Source organism: Leuresthes tenuis, unplaced genomic scaffold, assembly GCF_036924035.1.
Source record: "Leuresthes tenuis unplaced genomic scaffold, fLeuTen1.0.hap1 SCAF_15, whole genome shotgun sequence".
In the NCBI taxonomy this organism is placed as follows: domain Eukaryota; kingdom Metazoa; phylum Chordata; class Actinopteri; order Atheriniformes; family Atherinopsidae; genus Leuresthes; species Leuresthes tenuis.
In genome coordinates this window covers 29,624,236-29,650,968 of record NW_027325369.1, presented here as the reverse complement: position 1 = coordinate 29,650,968, position 26,733 = coordinate 29,624,236, and the positions used below count along the sequence as shown (strand labels likewise).

The window sequence follows — 26,733 nt, the reverse complement described above, 5'->3', positions numbered from 1 at the left end:
GCAGGTTGTTTCTGCTGCAGCACACAGCTTTTTGTTAACATCATGAAATCCCCTCCCCCTCGGAGACCCCAGACCTCCATCAGTGTCTTTCCCCTGGAGCTCCCTCCAGGCATGAGGGGGCAGAGTGTCGCTTCATGTCGGCCCAGAAATGTCACATCACCTCCAACACACACACCTGTGCTCCTTACACGCAGCCCCGTGGTCGCCTGCCTGCTCCTTAACCCTGCGCCGTTAACTTTGCATCTCCATCAGCTGCCATAGAGGGAGCGTCAGAGAGACCAGGCTGTCTGAGCATGTGTGCGTATAAGAGCTTTATGTGTGCATGGATGTGGCTGCTTGTGGAAATTTTGTGTGCGTGATGAAGTGTGTAAAGTGTCTGCTTCCTGCAGCTGAGGCTCACTGGTGGTTGGGAAGCCTTGAGGCTTGCCTTACACAGCTTCTGGGCATGGAGAGGAAGGTGATTATCTCATAGCTGCCAGCCATTCAGCTCAAATAAAGACAAAAGGAACTCAAACTAACACACGTTGAGACTGTAAAAGTAAACATGAACTTGCATGCTTTTGTGTCTTTTCTTTAACTTGTACTGGAGGTTGGATGTGCTCGACTTATGCGAAAGTTTCTTTAATTTGCAGAAACATTTCAGGTGTATTGTCTTATTAAGAAAACACATGCGCTAAGGAGATGTTTTTCAGAATGAATACCATTTTCTGCTCTCTTTAAGGAGAGATTTAGTGCAGTCTGTGAATGATTTGACCAGAAATCCGCTTGCATGATTCGTTCTGAGAATAAAAACAAAACTGAGGGATAAAAGTAGCTGTAATTTGCTCAAAATCACTGTTGTATTTGACTTTTTGTGTCATTGAAAAAGTATTTTTTGTGGGTGCAGACTCATAAATGAAAGTGAATTTGGCTGTAAATTTCCACAGCGCAGTGATTGTTGGGTTTGTCTGTCATTATCTTGAAAGGTTTTGTTTTCTCGCCTGGTCATTTGCATAGTGCCCGGACTCCACCTTCAGTTCAGGCTTTAGGATGAGCTCGGGTGTGTGCTCGGCAGTGTTTGTCTTTGGATTTAGAAAATCCTCCCTACGAGCGTCTTTCCTCTGGAAGAGCAGCTCTTTTTGGCAGGTGATGGGCACACACACCTGGACGTGTATGCGTGCCCAGATGGAAGCTAGCATGGCAGCAGCTGGCGTGACATCCCCTCAGGACTGTGGCGTCGCCAGAGGATAACTCTGCCGTTCTTAGAAGGAATTTCAGCTGGTTGGCAGCTGCAGTTGGCTGTCAGCGAGGCAAAAACTATCTATCTATCTATCTATCTATCTATCTATCTATCTATCTATCTATCTATCTATCTATCTATCTATCTATCTATCTATCTATCTATCTATCTATCTATCTATCTATCTATCTATCTATCTATCTATCTATCTATCTATCTATCTATCTATCTATCTATCTATCTGTCTGTCTGTCTGTCTGTCTGTCTATCTATCTATCTATCTATCTATCTATCTATCTATCTAATCTGTGTGCCATCTCCTTTATCTGCCTGTGGCTCCCTGTGTGCGCCTCACGCCTCGTTCGCAGTGCCAACACCTCATTAGTACAATATGCAAATGAACTGGCGCAGGGCCAGCGGGTCAGAGCACAAACTGGAGACAGAATAATAGCACAATACAGCGTCTTTGTATGTGTCTATGTGTCCTTTAATGCCTGCCTAGATAATGTGTGTTTAACTGTCAATGAGTCTGCCCATGTGATGTGTCCCTTATTGCGCACGTATGCCGGCCCGTGCACTGAATAAACCCCGGTTTTGTTTTCCCCAATCTCCTGTTACTATGTTGATTGTTGCAGAACAATCTTATATGTCAGATTTACACTGTTTCTAGCACAAAACATCAGTTTATGAGACAGTAGACTGCAGTGTTTGCCTGGAGGTGAGGGAAGCAGATGGAAGCCGACACAAATTCATTCAGTTTTTGGACAAAACACGCGAAAGAACTCTGCCAGACTTTCCTTTTGGTATCAACGAGGGATGGAGAGAGCTGGAGGCTAAATTACTCTGACAAATCAAAGGTTGCAGGGAGCAATTTAAAGGGAACATAATGTGAAAAAGAGCCACTCAGACCGGTGGTTCACCTGGGCTCAGTTTGAAATGTCAGCTTCAGGGCTGCGAACAGCGTGATGAACGTGTCTAATACAAGTTAAATCTTCATTTCAGTGGCCCGTGGCACTAAAGTATGAACTAATTATATCACACCGAGGTCTCCATTATATAAAAGTGCATTTCATTTAATGAAACACAATGGAGCAATTTGCCATTGTGTCAGACAGAGCTTTTCCAATAACATCTTTGCAGGGAAGTTGCCCACATCCGATGAAACAGTGTGGCCAGCCTCAGTTCTCACTCTGCGCCTCCTTTTCCCGACAGTGTCGGGGTTTAAAGGACTGTCATGTGGCAGTAGAGCAGCCATGAGGAGGACACTCACAGCTTAGGGTTATTTAATGTAACTTCTATGGGACACATTTAGCGTCTGTTTAACTTTACTTTCAAATACATGTTTTTTTAGTGTGGCCACAAAGTTTGATCACCTCCCCTTTGCTCTAAAGACATTAACACTTTTTATAAAGGCTTTGTGAAGGCGTTTATTGTGTTATGTCAACACATTTTAGTCTTTTAATGTCATTTAGTTGAATCATTAAAGGAATAATCTGAATTTAATCAGCTCCTCTTGGTTTGACCCAAACATTTCTAGCAGTATTTCATGAACAACGCTGGCTCAATACAAGAATGTACTCAACAAAGTCATGTTGTAATTCTTCTTCTATACTGAAATAATACATTAGAATCATTGTAGTAATTGTTTAGAAATAGTCCTAATATTCTTTATACGGTTTTGAAACTTCTTTAGGTGAGCTACTGCCTCTAACTCACCTAAAGACGTTAATTTATGCTTCAAAATGATGATGTAATGTCAGCAGATTCATCAATTGTGTGATTTTAGATGTTTTTTAACAAGCCAATATGGACACAATATAAATAAATCAAATTATAGTCCAACAAACTCTTAATCAAACAATATGTAAAGCCTAAGATATGTGATTTTACACTTGATTAAACTGCTGCATGTCAAAGACGATTCCCGACCGAAGTCTCTTTCAATCTTTAATCAATTAATGGTGTTGCCGTCTGTTAAGATGGGACAGCCTTCATCTTTAAACACATTTATTCCAACTTCATTCTCTGTCGTTCAGATCATAAAGAGCTGAGCAGTAAAAGGACTTTCGGGTAATCTTTTTCATTTTTATCACAAGTCAGATTAATGAGGAACCTCAGAAAAAGACTTTTAAAATTACTTCTACTGTGTCCAGTATTTAATGTAATCAGTCCATCTTTCTACATTCTGTACGTGTTTCATAATATAATTAATTATGAAGTTATATTATATAAAGTCCAGCAAAGATCTCCTTTTTATAAAACCTCTTCATTGGTGCCCCAATAAAATTAGAAAACTGTTATTAAAGTACTGAAATAAATAGCACAATGTAGGCTACTACTAATAAATTAATGCAACCAATAAAAAGATAGTAAATCAGCTTTACAATCATGTAATAATAAAAACAAAAAGTAAAGAAAATGTATGAAAACACGTTGGATTACAAGTGACATTGAGTTTTGCTTAAAAAAACACGTGTATTGACACTTAATTCCTGTAATATCTATAAAAGCTGCTGATCTCAGCTGTAGCGTCAAAAACGAAGTATTAAAATGTGTTTTGAGAGAAACACTTCGTTATTTACTGAATTTTATTTGACATTAAATGATTTACAGCCAGGTTTTTAATAAAAGAATAGAAATATTCTTGGGTTTTGTGGTATGTCTCATGGAAACGAAGTAGCACACGACGGGAGCATCACACACCACTACAGCGAGGGCAACATACCATTCGCCACTTTCCGATGTCGACTGCTGTTTTAATAGCTCTTTTTTTAGCTCATATATGTTCTTCCACTGATAGAAGACAGAGATAAAGGACAGAAAATAAATTAAAACATAAAACTAAGGTTGTCTTGCTTTTGTCCGTCTGCTCCTTTTTGGTATTTCTACAGTGAAAAGTTAAAGAAAATCTTGGTAATCCTCAGCAAAGCTCCCCTTTAAGTCTTGTTGAATCAGATATTGTGACTGAAAAACAGTTAATAATTAAGACATTGTGTCAACTTTCATTTCCAGACTGTCACTCTGCTCTAATAAAATCCTGATTTTTATAACCGCAGCGTCATCTGACATAAATCACCATTAAAGTCACTTAAAAACGATGTTTGTGCAGTGAATTCAGCTACAGTTACACATATGTGCTGAATTACTATGTTTTTTAAAATTAATATCGTGGTTATTGCTCCCAGATTACAACCAACTGACCAATCCCTTCTCACTGAGTTGGGGGTTTCAGCTGAACCAAAGAACCAATTTGTACTTCTCCGAAGTAGCTATTAGCTACAGCAGCTATTTTTCGTGATAGCTACTTCGGAGGAGTACGAATTAAAGACTTTGCGATATGTACTTTGAGAGAATGACTCCCTGCCCTGTACTTGTACCCTAACCTTTACTATTTTGGTATGTCAACAATGTGAAATGACACATCAAAAGTTTAAAATGCAAGTGCTATTTAAACGCATGCCTTGAGATTGTGTTGAAAATTAAGGTCCTGAAGCTGCAAAAAACCCATTTTGACCTCATCATACCAGCTCTGTTGAAGAAACTGCGGTAACTGGGTAAAAAAAAAGTCCCTTGGTAGAGTTTCGGTTGCTATATGGCAGACTGAGACGGACCTGCAATGTTTTGTAGTAATAAAAACGCAACAATTCATATTTCCAAGTAGTTCTACATTAAAAAAGAAGTAAACATTAATTTGAGTGAGCTTTATCATGAAAAAAGACACCATGACATTAGCATTAAGTGCTCAATCTATTGTACTACTAGTACAGTACTAGTAGAACAAGCAAATGAGTGCAAAGTAAGTGCGAGTTTTTCATGTTAGAGGTGTTAAAAGGGGAGATATTCTCTAAACTCAGCATTTGGTAGCTGTTTCCACCACCATGGCAGTAACGTAAATATGGTTATTATGTGCATTTCTACCGATAGATCCTTCTAAACTTTGTGTTCAGCCTCAAATTTCCTGTTGAGTTCATGAAGTTTTACATTAGTTATTTCATACCAACATTCACATTTTCTTAAAAAAATAAAGCAAGTTAATTTGGTTCACCTTGAGAGTAAATGAATAAATAAGCAAGCTTGACTTCAAATTAAATATCTGAGCTCATTCAGACTTCAGGGCACTCAGTACATCTTAAATTATTCATGCAAATGTTATATTTTCCTTTTCATACTGTTTTCTAATCACAGAAGTGTCCATTTTTCTGTTTAACCTTTGATAAATAAGTCTTGAAAATAAACACGCCTGTTTTAAAGAGCTAATGTTTGCGGACTCTATTGTTTCAGATAATCCTGTTGATTGATTTGTCCTCAAACCCTTTTTAGTCACCATTTCTGTTCCTCTTTGTCACTGTTGTTTTCCATTTCTCAGTTTCCTTGTTGCCTTTGTTCACCTGTTTATTTTGTCCATCCGTAAAAAGAAGCCATTATTTCTCCCCCCCAGGCGCGAGACGACGATGGCCTCGGTGGGAAATTACCCCAGATCAGCTTTACTCAGGACACGCCCAGGCTTGTCTACAAGACAAACAGCGACGTGCTTGTAAGGACCACGACCATTTAACACCAGATAGCTCAATCCTGAAGACTTCTGCTCAAATATTTCTTGATGTTGCTTTTGGTTAAAAGTGTTTAGTCTTAGGTAGTTTCTTGCTGACATGTGACAGCAGACGTTGACTCATCCTCAGCCCCCCAAAAAGAGGCAGAACATAAAGTTTGCATACGTTTAAGTTTAATCATTTCATATCTTTCTTTCATGCTTATTTGCTTTTGCTCATTCTCATTAAATATCTCAATCAGTGGCTTTGAGTTTTGTAGGAATGCAGAGGCACAGGCGCATTGTTTGGCTTTATTTTGATTTGTTTAGTCATATTTTTTGAGGATTTTGGGTATATTGTTCCTGTTGAACCTTTGAAGCCTTCAGCACAATTAAAATATGAAATATCTAGCATTAACAAGCCACTTTAAGTTTATGGGTCACTTTTAGCTTGAAGGCATTTAAACTTTAATATAACTTTCATAGTTTTAAACAGGCCTTTCTACAGCAGCCTATGTCATATTTCCAATGATAACACAGCAGTGAAGCGGTTTTATAGATCTGTTGTTTTAAAGCCTTTACTTTGCATTTGGTCAGCACCATCTTGCTTATTATAATTAGTTATTAATTTGGCTAATTTAGCTAATTTACGTCAACACTAATATTAGCTTAAATAGAAATTTTTGTCTTCCTTTTCTGGTCCAAACATTTGTAAAAGAACACAATGTTTGGGATTTGTTAAGGATTTTTGGCTTGATTTAAGTCTGTTAAAACTAGAAAACCATGGAACCAAGGTTGACACACAGTTATTGATGGTGTATAGAGAATTGGGATAAAGGTTGGTAGTTAGACTCTGATGCTGCATTAAGTGGGAACCATGATGGTTGATAGGAAAGGACGAGAGTCTAGACACTGGTGGTGGGCTTCATTTGATGCTTCATGTTGGACAAGCGGAGAAGGAAGGAGAATGACAGCAGAAGTGAGACCTGAAAAGTTCAGAAAAGAGACATGAGAAGCAGTGGTAAGAAAGAGCTAACAAAGTGGATCGGATCTCCGTTATTGAACGTTCGCCAAAGTAAAAACTGATTAAAACAATTTAACACAACCTCCTGAAGTCTCTCAGGATGGTCGGTCACTCTCATTGGCTCCTGTTGTTGTCAATCAAGCCAATCACCTCCACCAAACAGATCTTTAAGTCCTAATGTTCACACATTTATCAAAAGAGACCTGATCAGAAGGAAAGACTATAATTAACCACGCCATAAGCTGCTGTCTCTAACTCACCTAAAGACTTTAATTTATTCTTCAAAATGATGATGTAATGTCAGCAGATTGATCAATTGTGTGATTTTAGATGTTTTTTCACAAGCCAGTATGGACACAATATAAATAAATCAAATTATAGTCAAATTATAAATTATAAACAATATGTAAAGCCTAAGATATGTGATTTTACACTTGATTAAACTGCTGCATGTCAAAGACGATACCTACCCCCCCCCAAAAAAAACCCAAAAAAAACATGAGCAACATCAACAACAATAAACATCAACATCTGGCAATAGAAGAGATACTCACATACAAACTTTACTGGAGGTGTCACACATTCAATTAGATAGTCACGAGACTCGTAAATTTCTTTAATAAATGTTCGATTTAATTTTTGTTTGAAAGCTCTTGTTGACTTAATGATAAGTAAAAGAGGAAGCCAACAACATAGTAACCACAATGATCTGAGCTGGTTGTGTGTTCCTGTTCTCTGTATTCAGTTAAGATGTCAACAGCTCGTTGATGAAGTTATAACCTGCCACATCTATGAGAAATGACCTTTACTGTGAAACGGGCCGTACAAGGCACGAGTGAGAGCCAGTTTATACCAACATGTTTGTTATCAAATATGATGATAAATCACCAGATGCTGAAGCTTCAGCTGACAACAAATGCTTTGACCTTTCTAAATGAGGAGCAGCGTGGAGAAGTTCAGTGTTTATTCAAAGAAAAAACTCGTATGTAGCACCCCAGTCTGCCCCATTACTGGCCTGGATCCACAATCCTCTCCTGCTCTTCACAATACTGAACAAGCTCCATCCATCTTTTTCTGTGGTTGGCACAGTTAGCTGCCGTGTCATCTCTGCTTAGGAGCCAGAATGAGCACTGCTCCCTGCAGCCGAGTTGCACCACTATAATGGTGCTGCACAGAAACCCAAATGTTGGCTCCTTGACTTGTCAATCAAGCCAATCACGTGCAGATCTTTGTGTCCTAATGTCCACTCCATTATAAAAAGGACCGACCAGAACACTAAGCAGAAGGAAATACTCTTTCTGAATACACCTTGATGACTTGTGCTGAAGATTTGGTGGTTAAAGCTACCTGCGTGTAGTTAAAACCACAAAATCTTCATCTGAATTCAGTTCCCACTGGGAGGGATATAAACATTTCATGAAGTGCTTTATTGAATGCAGAACCGGTTTATGCCTCCAGCTGCACAGTGAGTAGTTTTATTTTTTCTTTCCTGAAACTTTCGAACCAGCAAAGCAACTCTTTTTGTCCTTCCTCGAAGAGAAACAAGTTGTAAAGGTGTAGCACAAGACTTTGATTTCATGGGGACTTGAAATGACTTCACATCTCCTCCCTCTCATCTGGTTTTTCTCTCCAGGGTCAAACAGCACATAATTTAGCACACCTCTAAAGATCAACACTTCTCACATCTTCTAAAAGTCAGTATCTTAGCTCAGCGCCAGCACCGCCTGAACATAACAAAATCGGCACCCGGTTTATGTGAGCCATTAAAAAAGTCTTGACATCATCATGAGGTTGCCAAGCAACTAGAAAAGAAATAATAGCTCCCTGGTAATAAAAAGTCTGACACGGAATCCCCCTAAAACCTCGGTGTGCTCTTATTCTTGTCCAGATTAAACAAATGACTTATAAGGTGTTCAGAGTGAGCTTTAAAGGTGCTGCTGAGGGGATTTTATTCTGTTTGGAAAAACTCAACAACTTTGACGTTTGATTTTAGAGCACTATTGATCGATGTCGCGTCATTTTAAGCAGAAACGTCCAACTTTTAGCAAAAGTTGAAACGCAAACATGTCAGCAGTGATATTCCATCCTCAGCGAGCAGCGTGCACGACTCTGTGCCGTGAAACACCGCCGTTGAGCTTCACCTGGCCAAGTGAGGACGGTGTTTGTATGTCACATCCATAATGAGTGATGGGACGGCTGCCTGTGATAACATTATTCTCACAGGGAGGGTAGCTACAGTTTAAACTCCTTATGCTCCATTCAGATTTTAATGAAGTCGGGCACACAGTGAAGCCAAGATAAAACACTGGAACAGGAGATGAACCAGATCTGTCTCCCTTTTGAATGGCCAGGTAATTATAGCCATCACAGCAATGAATGGGAGCTCTGTAAACTAACAGTTTGGCTAATCATAATAAAGAATCTGCACATTACATATGGTGCCTTTTGAGCTTTGCCAAAGTGTAATTTTCCTGTGTAAACCTCAGTTAAAGCGCTGCGTTGTTTGTTTTTTTCCATGGACGTGTTGCATGAAGGCCGCAGCCTGCTGCAGCATCACGTGTTTCTGCTCCTAACGACGCTGGCTGAGGTGTGTTGTCAGGATTTTATCGAGAGTGTAAGACAGCTTATCCAAAAACCAACCAACTGCCCTACTTCAAACACGTGTCCTTTCCATCATGCTTATGCAAGCAGTCTAAGAAGTGTTTAAAATATGTACGAATCTGCCTTAATAGTCGGGACTATAGCTTATAGCCTAATGTACATTTCCTCTTGAACCTTCTCAGAAACCTCTTCATCCTTCATATGAAACCACTTAAGCTAATATGAGATGATTACAGAAATATCATGGAATCATCGCGCTCAGAGGATGTTCATCAGCTTTTTTGTTTTATGAAAATAAATTTTAAAAAAGAAAAGAGAGAAAACACAAATATTACACTAAACAGTCTGACTTTGTTGGACAAACCTTAAAAAATGTGAATGAAATTGACATTTTTTTGCTTTTTTTATCAGATGAAGTAGAGGAAAACATCTGGAATCACCTTTTAATTAAAACAAATACCCGCAGAACGTAATGAGCTGATTGACAGGAAAGTCTTTCAAGAAGGTAATTTACCTCTGTAATAGATGTTGGTTGTTCCTAATCAGCTGTGTCTGAGATTTGGAGCAAGTACAAACAAAATGAGAAGGTTGTCAAAAGGAAACATACATGTCGAAGAAAGATGTCAAAGAGTCAGAATCAGACAGAAAACTCAAAGAAATATGTCTGAAAGTGGAAAATGTACAAGAAAAGAAACAAAAAAAGTCAATGTTTGTGATGGAACTGGAACAAATAAGCTGAAGGAAATGGGATTTCCACTCAGGAAAGCCCAACTTAAACCATCGTTAACACCTAAAGAGGAGAAAAGAAGGTCACAGTGGGCTGTGGATGGTGGGATGAAAGTGATATTTGGTGATGAATCAACAATCTGGAACTTTAGTTTGATGCAGATCCAATGAAACATGACAAAAATGACTCCAAATCTGTACATCAAAGCTCTAACCTGATTTATGAAGATTATTGTTTTATTTTTATTTATTTAGTGAAGTCCAAGCTATCATAACAGCCATAGGAGCTGAAACAAATTAATAAGTGTGATTTTCTTTTCACGATTCTCTCATTTTTCCTCTACTCTGTCTAAAGAAAACTGCAAAAGATTACATAGATTTTACAAAGTCAGAATGTTCGGCTATAAGATAAAAGTCTTTTATGTCCTATTTGTGTTTTACTTATTTTTGACAGGATAAATGAGCTGAATGAACATCTTCAGGGCTTGTATCCTCCTCCTCTTCTTCCCCTTCATCCTCTAAATCCACCACATCTCTTCTTTTCCTTCTTCCTCCACAACCTGTTGGTCCACAAACCTCTTCTTGTTTGTGTGTTTGCAGCTCTTCATCCATTCCACTGCGCCCTGAGAGTAACTTGTTCATTATGCACTTAAACCAGTTGCTGTCTGATCTGAGGATTCTTGAATTTTACTGCTCTGGTTGCCAGGTCGGAGGGTGAGAGGAGGCTGAGGTGATTGTGCTTGTTTAGAAGCATGATAATTGTTGTAATGCAAAGTGGATGAAGTACACCACAGATGCCGGTTCGTTGGCCACGATGGAAATAAATAACCATAATTACATCGAACTGCAAACATCTGTGTGCAGGAGTGGGGAGACAGCGAGAAAGAGAAGGCACATCTCCATTAGTGTAATGTGCAGTGAAATTTCACTCACGCTACAGAAAGTCGTTAAGTGCTCTCCATCTGTCTTTCCTCGTGGAGAAAAATTCCAGCACATTTATTATTTAAAATATCCAAGGCCTGCCATTATCAAGCTCAACTTGGGAGCGCACCTTTTTGACTTTTACTCAGTCATGGCTCATTGAATTAGCTGGGACTAAAGAGGCTGTTAAAACACGTAGAATTAAAGGGACTCACGCCCAACGCAGAGTGTAGTCCAGTCTCTGACATGCTCTCCGGCTGATTAAGCCAAACTACTCACTTATATTAGGTCGTTCTGAGTATTTTTTCTTTAAAATGTAAGTCTCTGGAATCATCCACCCCTGTGTGGGACATTTTAAAACTCATAATCTATGCAAAGAAGCAGATGTTTAACACGGCTGCAGAACAGCATGCAATGTATTCTTTTGAACTCACAGCCAGAGCTGCAGTGCATCTGTCCAAACAGCCCATCTGAGTCTGGTGCCAGACACGATCCCGCCAAATAAGCCGGTGCTGCTGGAAAAGGAGTTTATCCACCTTCCGCTTGCATCCCTGAACTTATTAACATGCAGCAGGGGGGGCTAAAGGGTCTGTGTGATGGATGGATGTCGCTGAAAGGTCTGACAGCTGATTAATGCCTTAATTATCTCCAGCGAGGACCTGCCACTCCTCCATGAGCTGACAGAGTGAGCTGTGTGTGGCCTGACGAGTAACGCCGTGTTCAGGGCTCGCCCACTGCTATCTGCGCTACCAGGGTCACATTCATTTTCTTCCCCCAAGAAAAATGTGCATGATTTGCACTGGAAAGGTGTATAACATTGATTAAACAGTGCAGCAGCGTGCCTCTGCAGTGGCTAAGAAGAGACAACTCTTCAAATTAGCCTCCTGTTTTTACCAGCTTAGCTTTGCTTTCTGTGTGCAGATGCAATCTTGTCTGAAAGAGCAACATTTGATTACAATAGAAACTAAATTAGCTAATCAGAAATGTAATTACAGCCACTGACCACATTTTGACTGTAAAAGCTTTTCTAATAATGATAATTTAACTCAAAGAGGTCGTTCCATGACAATTTGTTTTTAAAAAGTCGAAGTATGTAAAAGGAAAGGAACTCTGTATTTCAACTTGTAGAAATTTGGGTCGTTTTCTTGATTTTCTGAAGTTGTTTTACAACTCCAGTTCCAATTTGGCAGCAACACGTCTCATAAAAGTTGGAACAGGTCCGTGTTTCCCACTGTGTAGCATCCCGTCTTCTTTTAACAACAATCTGTAAACATCTGGAACTGAGCAGACCAGCTGTTGGACCTTTGGGAGAGGAACGTTGCCCCACTCTTGTCTGATAAAGGATTCGAGCTGCTCAGCAGTCCTGGGTCTTTTTTGTTGTATTTTAAATGTTTTCAGGTGGTGAAAGATCAGTCCAGCACCCGGACTCTTCTACTATGAAGACATGCTGTTGGAATAGATGCAGGATCTGGTTTAACATTGTCTTGCTGAAATATGCAAGGCCTTCCCTGAAGAAGACGTTGTCAGGCTTTGAACTGAGAGCTGATAACAAGGTCCAGACCACAGAGCAGTTTTCCACTTTGTCTCAGTCCATTTTAAATGAGCTTTAGTCCAGAGAAGACAACTGTGTTTCTGGATCATGTTCACATGTGGCTTCTTCTCTGCCTGATAGAGCTTTAACCTGCATTTGTGGATGACCTGTATTCACAGACAATGATTTCTGTAAATGTTCCTGAGCCCATGCAGTGATTTGCATTAGAGAATAATCCCCGTTTTTTGGAGCAGTTCTTAATGATCCAAAGATCACGCTCCACCTTCCAGCTACAAACCCCCTCCATCAAAGCTAATACTGCAGAGAGCCAGCTGAATCCCTCTAAACCTCCCTTAAAAACTAAATAACTAATCTTCTCTCGCTATTTTCAGGGATAAACTTTAATAAAAGAATCCCAACTTTTTTGATTTTTATGTTATGTAGACAAAATACAAAGGCCTTCTTTGACAGTGTCTCTATGTACACTTCAATGGATGCAGCATGGAGTAAAGAGCAAACTGAAACATTTATTTTAATCACGAAAAGATCCCAGGACAGAAATATTTCTAATGGAACCAAGACTGCTTTGCATTCTGGTCTTTTGAGGTGATTGTGCGTTGATGAATGTTCTTTCTTGGACGTTGTCCTCGGTCTCACGTGGCAGCTCAATGCTTTTAAAACAGAATGGATTTCAACACTATATGTGCTAATTGTGTATGTTTGTAGAGTATCCTTTTTAAGAGTGTGTGTTCACTGTCATCATTAATTCATTAGGTAAGCAATGTATTTAGATAAAACTCCCTGCTATACTTACTCACCAGGATATTAGACTTACAGCCAGTTCTGTGAAAATCACAAACAACAGCATATTGAATATTAGTATTTAGCAAATATGTGTTTTTGCTCTGAGCTTTGGAGCTTATATTAGGAAATCTGAAAGTTTGGCACAAAGCTTTCACAGTCACCTGATACCTGTGAAGATATTTACTGTAATGTAAATCACTGCAGCACTCAAAGTACCTTGAAAGCTCATTATCATTTATCATCATTACACTGTATCAGATTACTATTTGGTGCACAGTTTAATACCAAACTGTGAAAGGCCATTTGAGGGAAATTGTCATGTTTGTTGTGCTTGAAGCACTGGTCTCCTGAGACTGAGGGTTTTTAATGCCAACAGAAGGTGTAAATGAGAATTCCTTGTTTTGACAAATCATTCAAGGCAAAGTCCCTTCAGCCGCATTTAACAGCAGAATGTCATTAGGTGTAGATTCACCTCCGGAAATGCTGAGTCAAGAAAACACATTTGAAATTCAAACTGAGCACAAACAAGTGCATTTATGTCAAGTGTTTTATTTTGATGCAGCTATAAAATTATGTAGATTTTGGTTTAAAGGAATCTTCTTTATGTTGGCTCATCTTCAGATGGCTTTTCGTTTTTAAGGACACTTGAAACTAAATGTTGTATGTTATGTGTGTCTTTTCTTGCAGGTGTGTGACTGGTGCAAACATATTCGCCACACTAAGGAGTACCTGGACTTTGGTGCTGGGGAGCGGAGGCTGCAGTTCTGCAGTGCCAAATGCCTGAACCAATATAAGATGGACATTTTCTACAAGGAGACCCAGGCTGCCTTGCCTGGAGCACTGTGTAACCCTGGACACATGGCTGGTGGGGAGGGTAAGCCGGATTGCGGTGGAGGGATGCAGCTGCTCACTCCTGAATCCTGGGGAACGCCGTTAACAGATCTTCGGCGTAAAGCTCCCTCACCAGGGGCACATTCCAGCACCTCTGGCTTGGCCCCCTCCACTTCCTCTGCCACCTCACCCTCAGACACAGCTGCTGTCTGCTCCCCCTCCTCGTCCAGTTCAGCCAAAATTCCCACACCCAGACCTCATGAGAGCCCAACACTCCCCCCGCCGCCTGTTCCTACTTTGCACCCACCTGTTGGAGTTCCCTCTGGTAGTCCACCCATGGTGATGACACCCCGAGGACCCATGCCCCTGCCTCTGTTCATGGAGCATCAAATGATGCAGCATATCCGGCCATCATTCCTTCGCCCTTCTGTCCACCCAGCAGGGCCTAACAGCCCACTGTCAAACCCCATAATCCCTGGTATTGGTCCACCACCTCCTCCAAGGACCCTTGGTCCAGCATCAAGTCCAATGCACAGGCCTCTCATGTCTCCACATGTCCATCCCTCATCTAATCACAACGGTCTGATCCCACCACACCCCGGTCTCCCCATGCCAGGCCTGCCCCCTTTCCCCCCTGTCAACATGATGCATAATGGACCCATCCCCTTGCCCCCAATGATGAACTTTAGCATGCCATCCTTGGCTCCATTGGTACCCCCACCAACTCTCTTGGTCCCATATCCTGTCATTGTACCTCTCCCAGTCCCGATCCCTATTCCAATCCCAATCCCCTTCAACTCCAAAAAAACTTCAAGGGACCAACCAGAAAGCACTGGCTCTGTGTACAGAGCTCCTGAGTCCTCTGAGACATCAGCCTCTAGGCCTCATTCTTCGGGTTCCTCTGGGGGTGACAGAGGGGAGCAAAAGATAGAGCCAGCTGGTGGCGAGCGTGTCTCTCCTCTACGGTCAGACAGGAGCAGGACAACATTAGTGGACTTGACTGTGAAGGCAGAGGACAGTTCAGGCAACATTTGTCTAACTGGTGGTGCTGGCTTGATAGATGGAGTAATTGATCTAACTGTGGCCCAAAGGCCATGCCAACAGCAGGTAATTCATAGGATGCTACCTGGAGTCCAGGTCAAAGTGGAGGCAGAGGCTGAGTCAAGGTCTCCACCAGCTGCTGGTTTGGGGAGGGAAGGTAAGGGTGAGAGCGGAGAAAGGACTCTCCTCCCACAGGGCAATACTACTGAACTTGAGGGGTTCAAAAACCATAACACAGTAAAATCACCAGCTCCACCTTCGAGCAACAACACCCCCTCCAACAAGTCTGATCCTCCAGTGAGCCAGCTGAATCCCTGTATCCCCAACCTCACCACAGTACCCTTGCCCAGTTTGGTACGGACCCAGCACCTGCCCCAGCTCCAGACCAGCCCTGCTGCCATGTGTAATGTAATAGTCAATGGCACAGGATGGCATTCACTTCTCACTCCTACATTTGAGTCGTGCCCAGACCGAAAAGGAGACAGGGATGGAGGAGAGGAGGAGGCAGAGGATCGGCAAGCCAACGGTGATCTGGAGCACGAGGCACTGAAAGAAAACAACTGTTCCGTGGGTGAACGGGAACCAGGGAAACGGATTTCACCACAAGATGAGAAAGGGGACGCAGTGGAGGGCAAGCCAGATCCTGACTCCAGTATGGAGGAGGGTGAGCATGCCTACGCTCTGCCACTGCTGTCAGCTGGAGGCTGTGTTGTCATCCAGCCTGTGCCAAAGCCCACTGCTGACAAGACGGCCATCCTGTCCTGCTCCATCAGTGCACCACTATCAGCGGCTGGGAGCCCAGAGCTAGAGCCACCGCTGAAGAGGAGGTGTCTGCGAATCCGCAATCAAAACAAATGAGGTGGGTTCACCTGAGGGCCATCCCAGTAACACTATTCAATTACAAAAGACAAACTTCATCCTTTCAACTTTAAGATGCATTTATCAAAAATAATCCCCCGGTCCTTACCTGGTCTTGAAATTATGTAAATACAGCCTCAGATGAAAAACATATGTAATTATTTGTTTAAAAAACCTAAGACAAAATACAGAAAAACTAAGTGAACTCATGATTCATGCAAGCGGAAGATGGATAAACTCTTTTTCCACCAGCACTGGCTTATTTGGCGGGATCATGACTATCAACAGCTTGTTGGAAGGACCTTTAGCAGCAATAAGTTGAAGTAATGGTTTTCTGTGTGACGTTGTCAGTCTCTCACATGGTTGTGGAGGAATCTTGGCCCACTCTTCTTTCCAGCGTTGCTTCAGCTCATTGAGGTTTGCAGCATTGGTTTCTGCACAGCTCTCTTAAGGTCCCACCACAGCATTTCAGTCAGACTGAGGTCTGGACTCTGTCTGGACCATTGCAACACCTTGATTCTTTTCTTTTTCACACATTCTGCTGTAGATCTGCTGCTGTGTTTGGGATCTTTGTCCTGTTGATGAGCCAGTTTCAGCCCAGCTTTAGCTGTGGGACAGATGGCCTCACATTTGACTCTAGAATACTTTGGTATCCAGAGGAGTTCATGGTGGACTCAATGACTGCAAGGTGCCCAGGTCCTGTGGCTGTAGAACAAGCCCAGATCATCAGCCCTCCACCACCGTGCTTGACAGCTGGTATGAGGTGTTTGTGCTGATATGCTGTGTTTGGTTTCCTCCAAACGTGCTGCTGTGCATTATGACCAAACATCTCCACTTTGCTCTGGTCTGTCCAAAGGACATTGTTCCAGAAGTCTTGTGCTTTGTTCAGATGCAGCTTTGCAAACCTAAGCTGTGCTGCCATGTTCTTTTTAGAGAGAAGAGGCTTTCTCCTGCAGCCCTTCAAAACAAGCCATCCTTGTTCAGTCTTTTTCTAACTGTGCTGTCATGAACTTTAACCTTTAACATGCTAACTGAGGCCTGTAGAGTCTGAGATGTAGCTCTTGGCTTTTTCACCTTGGGGTGAACTTGCTGGGACGTCCACTCCTGGGAAGATTGACAGCTGTCCTGAATGTTTTCCACTTGTCAATAATCTTTCTCTCTGTAGAATAACGGACTCCACATAGTTTGGAAATGGCCTTATAACCCTTCCCAGATTGATGGGCAGCAACAGTTGCTTCTCTAAGATCACTGCTGATGTCTTTCCTCCTTGGCATCGTGTTAACACACACCTGAATGCTGCAGAGCAGCAAAACTTCTGCTTTTCTAGAGGTGCTCACACTGACTGATGATAAATAATTCAAGTGTGTTTGATGAGCAGCATCTGGCTGCTACTTACCCTCTTAATTCTTATGGAATCTCTAAGGATAAATCAAATTTTTCACACACAGCTTCTACATTTTCACTTAGTTTTTGTTAAATAAATGATGACACAGTGCAATATGTAATGTGTTGTTGTTCATCTGAGTATTTACCTAACTTTAAGACCCGGTAAGGACCAGATGATTTTTTCAAGACCTGGAATGTAAAACCTCAGATGTGAAAGATGGCACGCTGTCTTTTTCACGACCGTAATTATGACTGCATTCAGATTTTTTTTTCACTGAGATTTTGCAGTTCATAGTAGGGTGCCAATCAAATTAACACTCGCTTTTGATATTTAAAATGTTCCTCACCCCCCACAATGTATCTTTGAACTGCTCAAAATGATTTCCTTCATCTATAAAACATTATTTAATGAGCTGTTTGCTCTTTATGCGTAGTCTTACTGTATAATCTACAAATCTGGAAAGTTTTAGCATTTTGATATGTAATAATAAGGTTGATCACTTAATCAGAGTCTCACAATGCGATGCTTGATTCAAGGGTAGACACAATGTGACCTCACACAGAGAGTCTGAAAGAGGTCAGAGAATCATCATTTGAGTTATTACCACACAGTAATGTCAGAGTGCATGTCACTGAGCATTCACTTTGATAGATGGTGTGCAGAAGATGTGTTTAAAAGTCACCTGGAGGAGCAGACTCTAAAGGGGTTGAGACTTGGTATCTGATAAGCAAATAGATCGAGCCCAAACTGTAACTTTTAAAAAGGAATCCATGGCAGTCACTTTTGTTTTTTAATATTTATGAAGCGCTCTCTGTATCGTGTTTGGTCAACACATTAACTTACCAAACACACATGTCACACGTGCTTTAGTGTGACATTGAGATTACCTCTTTGAGCTCCAGAATGGAAATGGGAAGTCTTTCATGTCAAAGGATTTATTCAGCACATTAATGCTAAATTTAATGATGTACTCCTTGAGTTATTAATTAAATGAAATTGTAGTCAAGAGCAATTTGAAGACCAATTCACGTTGTGGTAACATGAGGCGAATGCTCTGAATAAGATTAATTAGCAGCGACAAAAGATGGAAATGGAGCCCCGTGCACTGTTAATACTGTTGAGAGTGAAGCAGCAGCTGAAATGAACAGAGTTGATGTACTGTTACCTTCAGACATCTAACAATACAATGTGTGTCGTTACTGATGTGGGATAATGCAAATATTTGAATGCTATTTCTCATATTTTCCCTTCACCTTTCTGTACAATATTGATGCCACCAAGTCAGATAAATCTTTATATTTTATTCTCTGTTTGTCTAAAATTGTTGATGCTGATGCTGGTTGCTCAAACGAGTGGGAATAAATCCCAAAATATCTCCAACAGAGATATTTTCTCCCACAGTCGCGCTGTATTTCAGTCTATAACTCAATTCTGCTCCAATGCATGTCTGCTATGACAAGGATGGTGGTCGGGTTAACTCTAACTGTAACCAACGCTGAGGGTCATTCTCTTCCCCCTCTGTTTCGCAGATGGATGCTCGGAGGACCGCAGTGCCATCAACGACTCCCTTGTCTACCCCCAACTTCTAAATCCTAGCACCTGAAACTGCTACCACACACACACACACACACACACACATTGTTGTTGTCCTCACATCGTCCAGTCTACCAGCACCACAAATCGCCTTCGACGACTGATGAGAGTCCAAGAAAACATGATGTTGTGTATCATAGCGGAGCGAACAGGACTCTTTTTGTCTGAGTGACACACTTTGATGGACTGAATTTCTACGGGCTGGACATCACGGCCAGCAGGACCCCTTGACCTTTGACTTTTGAGCTTGAGACAATTTAATTCTGCAACAGGAGGAGTTCCCCTTGCTGCTTCCCCTCCTCTTTAGAGACTCTAAGCCCACACTGCCCCTATAGACTTTACCCACCCTCCACTTTCAAAGCAAGCTCTGTCCTTGCTGTTATTTATTTATTCTCTTTTTTTAATGTGGAGCACTCTGTTATGCTCAATACTCAAAGCTTATGTTTGGAAATTAGTGGTAACCACAGGTACAAAATTTCTGCTCCAGTAAGTGTTATTTTTTCTCTTTTGCCAACCAAACACCAAGAGTTCTGGCTGATTCAAAACAAGCATTCATAGCAAAATCACAGTTCATGCAAAATGACTGAAAGGGTAATTCAAGTTGATCTTTCTATCAGAAGCTGGAAAACTTGGATATAAAATCGCTCTCAGTCGTGTAGAGTTATTTCTATCAAATATCTACAAACTGGACACAGTGTTAACCTTCACCAGCAGCTAATGGTGTGTGAGTGGAATCATGTAATCTCCTCTTCCGCTCTCTTCAACTTTGCTGAATTTAGATGCATCGTTGCACAGAAATGAGACAGAGTCGTCATGATAATCATTCCACTCACTGACATTTTAAGAAACGCTGCCTGTGAGCTTCAACACTCTGGCATGCTGGTAACTTCAGGGAGCTGCAGTTTGAGAACATTTCCAGGCTTACTGCTCCACCAAAAGAACTGAGATGGCATGGCAGTGTGGAAACTCTGCCAACTTGAAGCAGGTACTTGCTACTGCAGGCTAGTACTTAATCTCTTCCATAATACATTAGCAGTGATGTTCCTGTCATGGGTTTGTTTGAGACTGACAGCGGTGAATTTAGAGGAGGCAGACGGAAGTCAGCTCTTCCATAAATTGTTCTTGTGGGACTGAGAGAAAACATGCTGCAGTAAGACAAAGAATTTGGTTCACATTTTCTATTTCTGGTCCACAAGTTACTTAATTTTCTTTGCCAAATACCTAAGCCAGTGTTACCACAGACTCAGTGTTACGCTCTGTGTGCCGCGCCTATCTCCAGTTAAAATACATACATCACAACTGTCACCCCTCCAGCTCGAGCTGATCCAGTTACGCTGTGAGCTGGGGCCCAGTCAAACAAAGCCAGCATTTAGTTTACTCCTATGGAGGGAGTTTGTTGCACCAGTGTCAGACAAGTTATTATTATATGCCAAAGGCATCTGGAGTGTTGAGACAAAACATTTCAAACTGACGCCTGGACCAGATAATTTTGTTATTGCCAAAAGAACAAGCACTTAACTTGCAAAGGAATGCAAGATACAGCAACATATAAGAGGAAGTTAAAAGCAGTATTATTGCTAACACATTTTTGTTTAATACAGTCCAAAAAGATCCGTAAGATTTGTAAACTAAGAAGAGACAATGCAAAAAGATGCATACTAACATTGAGAACTCTCCCTATGTCAGTGTTTGTCCTGCAGCCGTTGTTTTACTTCATTATGTCATAGTGAGACACTGAGTTATTAGAGTCCAAACGAGGCCCAAACTTTACACATGCACTTATTCACACACAACAGGCATACATACTCATGTCAGACCTGGTTAGTAAATTAAACTCTGTTTGTGAGGCAGGTGCAAGTAGAGAGCCCAGCTGAGATTACACAGTGTTGACTCAGAATAAGCAGTGTGCAACCTTATCTGCTGCCTGTTAGTCAGCCATTTAGGATCAGCATGCAGCTTTGGTGTCACTTTAAGCGCTTCACTGCCTCTGCTTTTCTTCTCTGCAATCTAAAGAGGTGAAAATGGTGCTTTTAAGCATTTTCTCTCTCGTCTGTTGACTTGCATTTTCTTAAGTGAAGATATTCCTTTCTGTAATATGTTCTGAGATATACATACATACATTATTTCATGAATTAGAGTTTATGTCATAGAACAAGAGGTTCTGATTTAAAGTGATTTATGAGCGGGATGTGAAATGCTGCCATTTAATTTAAATATCCTGGCATGAAATGAGTGCACAATGTGCTTTGTTGTTATAAGTAATAGAAATATTGTGCCTCTGCTTAAGCGCAAGCAACAATATTCACAACACGCTTGGATACAGGACTTAGAAATTTGAAAGTTTGACATCATCTTTGGTCCAAGTCCAATATCATTGATGGCAGCTTTGCACAGGCTCCAAAACATCTCTGGATCCAATATACCCCCATTCAAAAGGCATCAGCTTCTCTCATGAACACTAAATTAACCACATTTTTCTCCCTCAAGTCATTATTTAATTTTTTATCTTGACTCATTTTGACCAGTCATCATTTTGTAGATAGTTCTGCAATTATGAAGACGTACGCCTCAAAAACACTTATTTTATCCCTTCAGGTTTCAGCCATTACTCTCCAGCTCCAACGTCTGGTTCAAATATCATCATTTAGTTTACTTTTGACTTCATGTAGTGTTTGGTAAGGGTTTTGTAAAACAATTTTCTTCAGTTAGCTTTGATAGGTTCAGAAAAAGTTTGTGGTTGACTTCATATTTAATATAATGCAGAAATACACCATTTCACTATTTAAAACTTAAAAGCTAATGCTAAGGCAGGATTTACAGCGACTCTATGCATTAGCTCTTGGACAATGTAGTTGTAGCAACAATCCGTCACAATTCTGTATAAAAGAAAAAATTGTATTTGTTGGTGCCAGCACTGCAGCTTGAAAAAGTTGATCTTTTCTCTGCTTTTAAAGTCAAGAAACACTTGCAACACAGCACACATTGTCACCCCAGTGGGAAGCAAGACCAAAAAAGCCTAAAATGCACGAGTGAATCCAGTCAAATGGATGTTCTCTGCTTGATTTGTGATAAATGGCAGTATATTACCATCAATGTGAGAACTTAAAATAGAGATTTCTCAGTTCATTATTGCTAGCAAAGGTACAAAAAGGTGCTAATGTCTTTTGTGGCACCCTCAGGACTAAATATTTAGTTTATGCCCACAATATTTATAATGTATGGCCAAAACTTTATAGGAAATTCTTTTTTTTTTAATTGTCACGCCATAAGCTAAAGTTAGCAGATGCTTAGATTGGATCAGGATAAAGACTGGAGACCTGGCTAATTTAAGCTAGCAAAGCAAAAGCTAAGCTATCTGCTCGCTTAGCAAAAGCTGGACTAACAAATTACTGGCTGAGTTTACTGGTATTCTTGGCTGATCTTATTTCTTTTTAATTATTCTGTTAAATTCACTCTAAAGGAAGCAAATGATATGGCTTTTGGTGGAGTTTGCTTGACCCTCTTGTTTTTTTGCCACAAATTCAAACTTAGTCCAACTATTTGAGCCCCTTGACTTAACCTGAGGTCTTGATTTTGATGAGAACTTTTACTTTTGTCTCCTACTTGGCACCTTTACACAGACTAAAACTATAACATGTCCAGTTATGACTGTTTCAAACCTGCTCTGAGCTCTACTAGCGTGACAAACAGTTTACTGTCCATGCCTGCAGTAGACACTGGACAGATGGAAGCTTAACTCTGACTTGGAAATCCTGAACTAATGAATCGGCCTTTATTATGTCAACCAAACATGTGACAAATCTCCAGCATTCCTTTTTTTGATGATGGACTACAGGCCTGGTCAGCAGCCTGGATTATGCAAAGACAACTAACTCCAAACTGAATAGAAACAAGTGGTCCTCAGACAGAATAAATCATGATACGACTACATGTTACTTTTCAAAAACAACAGAGAAGTTGCCTTAACTCTTGCTTGTATAATCTCCACAGTTAAGACAATGATACACACTTGTAAAAACAACTGTCCTTTCTTTGTACAAAATTAAATATACCAGAAACAACAACTTTGTTATCTTGCTAGTGTTAATGTATAGATGATCAGCTTTTTCTGTAACTTGTATGGACCGTCACTTTTTTGCTAAGAAGATAACCCTTCTCCCAACTTCCCTCTCCCTAAACATCCAATCTGTTCAACGTTTTATCTCGTGGTGGACTGTCAATCTTTTTGTGTACATTTTATAGTATTATTTATTGTTGACAAGTTTTGCTTTTGCAAATAATGAGAAAAGTGAAGGTGGTTTGACCTGAGCAATGTAAATGCCTGGTGAACGGCAACATACTTTTTTAATTATTAAAATGGAGAAAACATTGACATGAGGAAGACTTTTTATTATGACGTTGTAACATGTACATAACATGTGGCCAAAATTGCTTTGGAAAAATAATCAGTTTTTGTGTTGTAACAGTATTTGTTTTATTTAGTGAATTGCCCATTAAGACAAATAAATAAGAGGCACACACAACTCTGTTTCAGATATTTCTGTGTACATGTACCAAGAACTGTCAGAAAACAGTGTAAGTATTATAAGTGACAATATCAAACCATAGAAAACCTCAAATTCTTTATCAGGAGCTTTTTTAAAAAACCTCATCTCATATCTTTTAACTGACATCTGTAAAGAAATACTGTCATTTAAATGAGGCAGGCCTCTACATCAGGATGATTTATTTAAACACGTCTCTAAATCTCTAAATTTAACTTCAGACGCTAAAATGGAAGCTTTTGACTTCATTTGGGAGTTCCTAAAAACTAATCGACATCCAAAATCTATGGAGAGAATTCAAAAGACAAAAAAATTCCACCCAAACGATGTTTACAATTTGTAAAATTTGTAAAATTTGCCCAACAAAGAGAGCATCACTGAGAAATGATCATCAACTTTTTTTTGTTATTTATAAACTGTTAAAGATGGACATCTTGCTTAAAGTATTAAGTAATTGGGATACCTTTAACTTTCGGGTAATCTTTTACCAAAAATGACAACTTAGATCATTAATATGCATTTATAAATGCATTTATTCATAGTGATGTGTTCCTTCAGGTGCCAACAGGGGTCCAACAGATTCATTACATTATGAAGTATCAGGTATAGCAAACGGAAGCTTTTAACAAGTTTAAATGCGCTGTGATGATTTTGATCATGCTGGAAAGTTTTTCCTGCCAGCATATGCTTATCATTTGACTTGATAATGTAATTCATGTAATAACCAAACAGTTTATCGTATCAATATAGCGCTCCAAAGTACAGGCAGATGTTTCTCTGTAATGAATCCCTTCAATGATGAGGAAAAAGGTGTGCAGCATGAAGAAAATGTAGCAGTAAAAACTAACAACATTGTGCAAATTTCACACTAAACTCTGTACTTCTTTACTTTTTATTAACTTGGGAAGAGGTAAGATGTGAGCATAAAATCAGTCTTTTAAACATCCGAGCTGTATTTTAGGCAGCATCTAATACTAATATGGGTTCTGTAGGATTTTTTTAAGATAAGATGGGGGGAAAAAAGCAGCTCCTAAAACACAGGACTGCCAGAGGACATACCAGTCATATACAATCATGCTGACAGTCATGCTAAGTTGTTTTTAATAATTAATACAAAGGCAGTAAAGTGTTTAAACACATTTTATAACAATGAATCATTCATAACTGGCCTGGCCTTGGTTATGCTGATTAAATATTCATGACCAAGATAGGGTCAGTAGGAAAAGAATATTGCAAGAATTAGCCCTCTGTATTTCAATCTTGAGGGCAGAAGCTCCCCTTGTCTTTTAGGAACAAAGATTATTTGTTATTTAGGCCCCCGGTGCACCCACTGAAGGACTAAATATCCACTGCACCGTGATCTCTAACAGAAAGTGGCCCCTGACTGCTGCAAGATAGGTTAACTTATTAGAAATTATTAAGTAAATACATCAGTAATTCTATCAGTAACTGATTATCCTATCAATCAATTTGTTTATAATCTAATAAGAATGAACAAACTGTTATTTCTAGAGTTGTGTTTTGGAACTACTCAACCAGTTTTCTTTTCAAACTGTTTAATTTAAGGAATGCAGTTTACTGGTCACAGCTTTGCAGGTGTATTAAATGTGTATTATGTGGTCTCCAGCTCCATCTATTGGTTTCTGAAAGGAACCGCTCACTCCTCCTCTCATAGGGACATTTCTCCATCCTCCATACATGTGATTGGGAAAAGTAACATTTTACATGTTAAACAACATCATTATCACACAGAACTGTGTTGAAGCCAGACTTTCTTGTAATCTTGTATCATTTAGACATCAAGAAACTCTTGAAGACCCAGCTCTTCAGAGAGCATCTCCTGCCCCGCATTTACCCTGTACTTCCCACTATGCCTGCACTCTATTTCTATATTGTCACCCCTGTCACCTCTGACGGAGCCTGACTAATGCTAGCTTATTGTTAGATTTGATGTTAGCTGTAATGTTATAAACTCATTTGTAAGTTGCTTTGGATAAAAGCGTCTGCTAAATGCATAAACACAGACAAAGACATAAAAAGGCTCCTAACTCATGGGATGAATCAGTGTTGTGTCGACACATAACAGACAACTTAGCAAAGAAGCCATTTAAATTGTATCTTTAGGCACTTTGTTACAACTTGTCACAAAGACACATCATTTGTTCACATTTCTTTAGATTATTCTGCTAAAAACACTAAAGATAACGTAGTTTGACAGACAGAAGTGGACTGAAGCTTCAGAGTGAATATCTGGTCTGAGCTCCTTTATTCTCCATCACAGCCTGAACCCTCTGAGACAAGCTTTCTGTCATTTCTTTAAGGAGTCTTCAGGAATAGTTCTCCAGGCTTCTTGAAGGACATCCCAAAGCTCTTCTTTGGATGTGGGCTGCCTTTTGTTCCGTTCTCTGTCAGGTGATCCCACACTGCTTCAATAATGTTGAGGTCCGGGCTCTGGGGAGGATTCATCCCTCCATAAGACCTGTTGCCACTGATTTTCAGTCCACTTCTTGTGTCATTTGGCACAGCTCAGCCTTTTCTCCCTGTTTCCCTTCCTTAAGAACGGCTTCTTGACAGCCAACCTTCCATGGAGACCATTTCTGATGAGACAGTAGATGGATCAGCTGAAGGTCCAGATGCATCTCTCAGGTCCTGTCAGGTCTATGCTGGATTTTTTCCTCTTTCTTAAGGACATCACTTTCAGATCCTGTTCATCTGCTGTAGATAGTTTTTTAGGCCTGACGCTTCTTCTTTTGTCCTCCACTTGTCCAGTTTCCTCAAATGTTTTAAGGACACACTGCACACCATGCTGAGATATGCCAAGTTTTCAGCTAATAGCTCTTTGGGAATCACCTTGTTGCTGCAGAAATCCTATTTTCTGCCTGTCAAACTGTGTTATCGTTGCTGCTTTTCATAGATGCAACAAAAGAAGGGGAACAGGTTATGTCTTTGCCACAGTAAGACCGAATTAAAATGGATTCTTTGCTCAATTGTCAGGTTCATCCTTGAGTGAAGTGTCTTTTTAAAACAGAATCTTAAAATGGTCAGGTACAAGGACTGGACTGAAAATGAGTGCAAATGAGTCCCAATGTCCAAAGAAAAACTTTGAAAGACCTTCAGAAAGCCCA

The 26,733-nt window shown here is 40.3% G+C and overlaps 1 protein-coding gene across 2 annotated transcripts in view; it reads left to right on the top strand.

The window, feature by feature from the left end:
• sobpa (sine oculis binding protein homolog (Drosophila) a) overlaps positions 1-23,569 on the top strand; it is a 51,902-nt gene extending 28,333 nt beyond the window's left edge. The window contains exons 5-7 of one of the 2 annotated variants that reach the window (XM_072365915.1): positions 5,658-5,753; positions 14,042-16,085; positions 19,001-23,569. In XM_072365915.1, coding sequence (XP_072222016.1) covers positions 5,658-5,753; positions 14,042-16,084 — 2,139 coding nt within the window. In that variant the 3' untranslated portion in view covers position 16,085; positions 19,001-23,569. The remainder of the gene's footprint in view (positions 1-5,657; positions 5,754-14,041; positions 16,086-19,000) is intronic. The other variant, XM_072365916.1, reaches the window with a different exon arrangement.
• Positions 23,570-26,733: the final 3,164 nt, after the last annotated feature.